The following is a 5,691-nucleotide window of genomic DNA, read 5'->3' on the forward strand; positions in this document are numbered from 1 at the left end:
TAGATGCTTTACATGCACTTTGTTGAAGTTAAGCTTAATGAAACGTTTCAGTGTCGTGTGCTGTTCAGTTTGTTTTTCCTTTTTAAAGCAGATATGTAAAATAAAGTACACCTTTACTAAGAACAATTGTAAAGTGCTGGCAGTCGAGTGTTTTTATTCAGTGAACAAGTTGCCACTATATCAATCCAATACTATACTTGGTAGTACTAATTTGTAAAGTTTACAATGTTCAGTATTTGTGTGGGATGACATATATTTCAACTCTATTTTTATTATTTAGGTGATCACATTACATTGTACAGTGGCTCATATATCCAAATGACAGCTGGTTACTGTGCAGATTTTTCATGTGAAACAAGCTCCTAAAACATGATCCATGTCCAGTAAAACTACCCGACAGCATGAAACACTAAGACCTTTATTTACTTTATTTGACAAGGTGCACATTTTAGAAATGATGCCAGAAGTTACCTACAAAAGCTTATTTTCCTTAGTAGCCCCCGAAAGCACAGAGGTCAAGAATAAGAGCACTGAAAATACAATCAATGAAAGCAGTGAAAGAAAATATGCAAATATAAACACAGCTTGCATTACATGGAGAAGAGACACCTTTTATGACACAATCAATATCATCACTATAAATATCACTATAAATATCATGACTGCACAATGTTACACCTTGGGAAGGTTGGATACAGTGCTTAATGCACCATGTATACTAATGTGTCCCTCTGAGACGGGCCACTCTTCACTAAAAGTCCCATTTTCCACAGTGTGACTTTAAATAATTAAAGGATTTAACTGATCATAACTCTCCTGTGCGCATAAATAGTCCACGCACTCATATCTCCGAGATCATGTGCAGGCATGAATATTGAGCACTGTGCTGTTAATCCTGGTCGGGATTAGGGTTAAAACCTTGGCCACACTGGAACTGGACTCAGAATGCCATGGCAACGACAAGAATGGAGGGGGGGAAACATGAATGGTGAAGAGTGCGATGGTTTCTTGTTTGTGCTGCACTGAAAAGGCGATGCTCATTTGTATGAGATTTGTATTCAGTTAGTGATGGTGTCTCCGCCTGTTGGCTCCACTAATGCGCCGTACGTGAGCGCATCACGGGACTGTGCGGATGGAGGTTATATTTAGGCTCTGGGAGAGAAACTAGCGGGTTGACTCCTCTTGAATGGTTGCTTGGGGTTTTTTTGTTGTGTGTCAAGGACCTGCTGGTGGAGTGTGTGCTGCAGGAGAGGAGAAGGAGGAGGAGGAGGAGGGGGATGGCCGCTGCTGCGCACAAATACCAAAATAGGATAGGGCTGCCTGCGACCGTCCTGCGTGAGCTAAATTGAGGTTCATGTGTTTTTGGAGAGGAGCGTTCACAGAGAGGACGCTGCGAGTGTTTGTGTTGATCCAGCACGGGGGGCCTGCATGGAAATAGGATGAGAGGTAAGCCTATTGTGCTCTGTTTGTGAATTAAAAGGGAAATAAGGGGGGTGGGGGGCATTTGTATCCTAAAACATCCATTCATTAGGAATGTGACACCACTATTCTGCTCTGTGGATTCTTCTGTGCAGCAGGTTGTGTGACTGCACACACATTTTCATACATCTCCCACAGATACCATGTCACATAAGCAGGCTGAGATCTACACGTACGACTTCTGTGATGGTGACCACGCAGCGGAGCTCCTGGACGCACTCAGGCGCTTCTACATCAGTGGCCTGTTTACCGACGTGACTCTACAATGCGGCGAGTCCGGACAGGTGTTTCACTGCCACAGGGCGCTGCTGTCGGCCCGCAGCTCCTATTTTAAAGTCATGTTCACAGCTGATATGAGGGAGAGGTCAAACAGCGTCATCAAGCTGAGCGGGGTGGACTGCGCGGTCCTGGGTGCCCTGCTGGACTATGTGTACTCGGCTCGGGTGCGCATCACCGAGAGCAACGTGCAGAGCCTGCTGGAGGCCGCGGACCTCCTGCAGTTCGTGTCCGTGAAGCAGGCGTGCGAGGAGTTCCTCATGCGCCTCCTGGATGTGGACAACTGCCTGGGGATGCACGCTTTTGCTCAGCTGCACCTGTGCCCGGGCCTGGAGAGGGAGGCCCGCAGGGTGATGCTGAGCAGGTTCACGGAGCTCGTTCAGCAGGAGGAGTTCCTGGAGCTGGATCACGAGAGGGTGAGGTCCGTGTTGGCCGCCCAGAGCCTCACTGTGCAGAGGGATGAAGTGTTGATAGATGCCGTGGCCAAATGGGTGACAAATGACTCGGATGGGCGTGTTCACCACGCTGCAGACTTGCTGCGCTGCATCCATCTGGACCTGGATGAGGTTTACTTCAAGTCCACTTTAGAGGTGCACAGGCGGTGCTTGTTGAACAGTGAAGGGAAATTTAAATCCGTGATCATTCAGGCTTTAAGGTCCAATGGCAAGGAGATGTGTGCAAGCAGAAAAGTGTCCTCCAGCATGTATGTCATCGGTGGATACTACTGGCACCCTCTGTGTGAAGTTCACATATGGGATCCTATGAGCAACACCTGGGTGCAAGGAAAAGACATGCCTGATCCTGCAAGAGAGAGCTACAGCGTCAGTTTACTTGGAGCAAATATCTATGTGACTGGTGGTTACAGGACAAACACTGTTGAGGCTCTGGACACGGTTTCTGTGTATAACTGTGACTATGATGAATGGACCCAGGGCTGCCCCATGATCACAGCCAGATACTACCATTGCTCCGTGGCTCTGCATGGCTGTATTTATGCCATCGGAGGCTACAGAGGAGGAGCTCCGGAGCAAGAGACAGAGTTTTATGACCCTTTGAAAAAGAAATGGTTCCCTGTGGCCAAAATGATCCAAGGTATGCAAATAATATGAAGTGGTGCATTATATGCACTAATGAACTGAGGAGGGAGAAGAAACAATGTCACTACAGGGTCAGTTTAGTAGCTGTTCTGGAGCTTTTTGTCATATCATGTGATCTTCATCAGCAGATGTTGTTGAGCACTTTAAGGACTTCTTGACCATGTTGGCTTAAAAGTTCATCCTTAACCTTCCCTCTGCTCATGAAGGTCATGTGATTTGACTCAAAAGCTCCTGCACAGCTTCCAAATGGAACTTTTTTTGGGTAGACTGTTTTGCTCAAACAATGCTCAGGTCAAGCATCTTTATGATCTTTAATAAATTAATGCTTCTCTGTTTGCATCAAGTGCTGATTACTGATTGAAAGTCAAAGTGTTTTGGTGTACCTGGTTGTGTCGACGCAGGTTTATTGGAAACACCACACTAAACAACAGTGAGATTAAAAGTTAATTTTAAAAGCAGTCGTTTGACAAAAAGTCTCAAAACAAGGTCCATTTACTCTCCTGTCTGAGCTTTCAGCCACATGAGTGGATGAAATTTGCTCAGTTGTCATGGAGATGATCCAGTTGTTATGACAACTGAAGCCTGAACGTAGGAAGAAACTGAGTTTACAAACATGCATATTATCATAGTTTTGACAACTTAAAAGCACACATCAGTAGTTTTATATTAACACTGGATCACATGACTACTTGTATATGTATCTACAGAGCTTTTTAGCGTCTCTCAGCTCATTGTTTTTGTTTTTACTCATTCTTACCACCATCATTAACCCTGTTTCCAGACACAGGTAGCGGACCCACTGTGTGCTACCTGCCCACATCCAAAAGGCAAACAGGATGGGTGGTTAATTAGCTAGCTAGTGAACATAGTGGAGTATTTAGCAGCCAGATAGTTTCCTCAGGAGTTTGTGGAGAGAAAAACAGAGCTGAAAGAATAGTGAATAATCGAGATACATTTACCAAATGACTCCATATTAATCATAAAGTTGTTCTGGATCAGCTGGATGTGTTAATAAACAACTGTTTGCTATATCGACTATAAAAAGTATGACAGTTTCATGTTTAAAGCTTGTTGAGCCGCCCCCAAATGGAAAAGAAAATCAATTAATGCAGGTTTAAGTAGCCTAATTAACATTTCTAGATGTGAGTGATCAGATGATACCTATAACCTCTGTTTCCTTCGAAGGTGTAGGAAATGCCACTTCCTGTGTAATGGGAGATAAAATCTATGTGAGCGGAGGTCACTATGGGTACAGAGGAAACTGCACCTACGACAAAATCCAAGTCTACAGGCCAGATGTCAACGAGTGGAGTATCGTTACGATAACTCCTCATCCAGGTATGAGAAGAAGGAGAGGAGATGGAAATATAAACATGCTAAAAATGCTGTATTCTGATTTGAAATTGTCTGTTTTCAGAGTACGGGCTGTGTTCTGTGTCTCTGGACAACATGCTGTATTTGGTGGGCGGACAGACGACCATCGCAGACTGCTACAACATAGAGAGAGACGAATGGAGACCAATATCGTTGATGAAGGAGAGGAGGATGGAGTGCGGGGCCGTGGTAATCAATGGTTGTATTTATGTAACGGGGGGATACTCCTACTCCAAAGGGACCTATCTGCAGAGCATTGAGAAATACGATCCTCAGCTGGACTCTTGGGAGATCGTGGCGACTCTTCCCAGCCCGGCCAGATCACACGGATGTGTTTGTGTTTTCAGTGTTTAGTGTCAAATCCTCATCACGTTGTCTTTTATGTGCCAAATGGATCAAACGGTGATTGTATTCTGTCAACGTTTGCAGACGTCAGGTATAACTGCCTCTAGACAGCTACGTTTAGGCCAAATTGTGAATATAATGAAGAACAAGCTTTTCATTTTAAACTCAGGGGCTTTAACATTTTAGTTTACTTTTATTTCTAAAAGGAAAGCGTGAAAAGAGAAAGAAGATTTGCCATATTTTAGTATTATTTAAATCCACTTTATATACACACACAGTCTCCACCTCAGACTTGATGCACAAACTCCAAATAAAGAACTGTACCACCGGGCTGCTATTTGATTAAATAAATCACTACCTTTATGATTTCTGCCTGAATTATTGAGTGTGTGTCCATGTATATTTGATTTGTGTGAGCCTTTTTAATGTTACATATTCAGGGTATAAACTGTCCGCTGTTGTGTAAAGAATCTGGGATTTAGAGTTTATTGATGTTAGTTGTAGGGAAATGATGAGGGAAATTTATTTGTACATATATATAGCAACATTCAACAAGGCCATTAGAAGAGCTTTACATTGAACTGCATAAAAAGGTGTAAATGTATGCTTTTAAAAGAATAAAAACAGATTATATTAATTAGCTTTAAAAATATATATATAATTTTACCACATTTAAATTTGGGCTCTCCACAAAACCAATTCAGAAAAAAGACAACACTGCAGGAGAGAACATAGTAAAAGAGTTACCTCATGTCTGATCATTAAGGTCGAATTTATTTTACAAAGGATGGACAGACGAACCTGCTGACACATATAAATTAAAGCCTTGATTGTATGTGACCGCAGTAACCTTTCTTTTTAAAGGGCACATCAATCAACAGAAAAACAATTTCACCTAAACCAGTGAGAAGAAAAAGACACACACACAAATAAATAAAAAGATAACATAAATACAGTCAAAATATCATAAAAAGAACCTCAATATATAAATGTTTTTCATTAAAAATAACATTTAATACCAGACATTTTGGTATTAAATCATCACACTATGACCTTGCAGTCTGACTGCTGTCCTGCAGCTACAGCGACACCCAGTGGCTCCATCACACACACACACACA

At 42.7% G+C, this 5,691-nt stretch overlaps 1 protein-coding gene across 1 annotated transcript; it reads left to right on the forward strand.

Moving 5' to 3' along the window:
• Positions 1-1,289: 1,289 nt before the first annotated feature.
• Positions 1,290-4,937, forward strand: klhl23 (kelch-like family member 23). The gene is made up of 4 exons (XM_035676820.1): positions 1,290-1,446; positions 1,618-2,847; positions 4,038-4,190; positions 4,270-4,937. The coding sequence occupies exons 1-4, from the start codon at positions 1,440-1,442 to the stop codon at positions 4,578-4,580; spliced, it is 1,701 nt and encodes a 566-aa protein (XP_035532713.1). The 5' UTR covers positions 1,290-1,439; the 3' UTR covers positions 4,581-4,937.
• The last annotated feature ends 754 nt before the right edge of the window (positions 4,938-5,691 follow it).

The sequence above is a fragment of the Morone saxatilis genome, unplaced genomic scaffold (genome assembly GCF_004916995.1).
Source record: "Morone saxatilis isolate NCDOM2014 unplaced genomic scaffold, NCSU_SB_2.0 Contig5, whole genome shotgun sequence".
NCBI classification, from domain to species: domain Eukaryota; kingdom Metazoa; phylum Chordata; class Actinopteri; family Moronidae; genus Morone; species Morone saxatilis.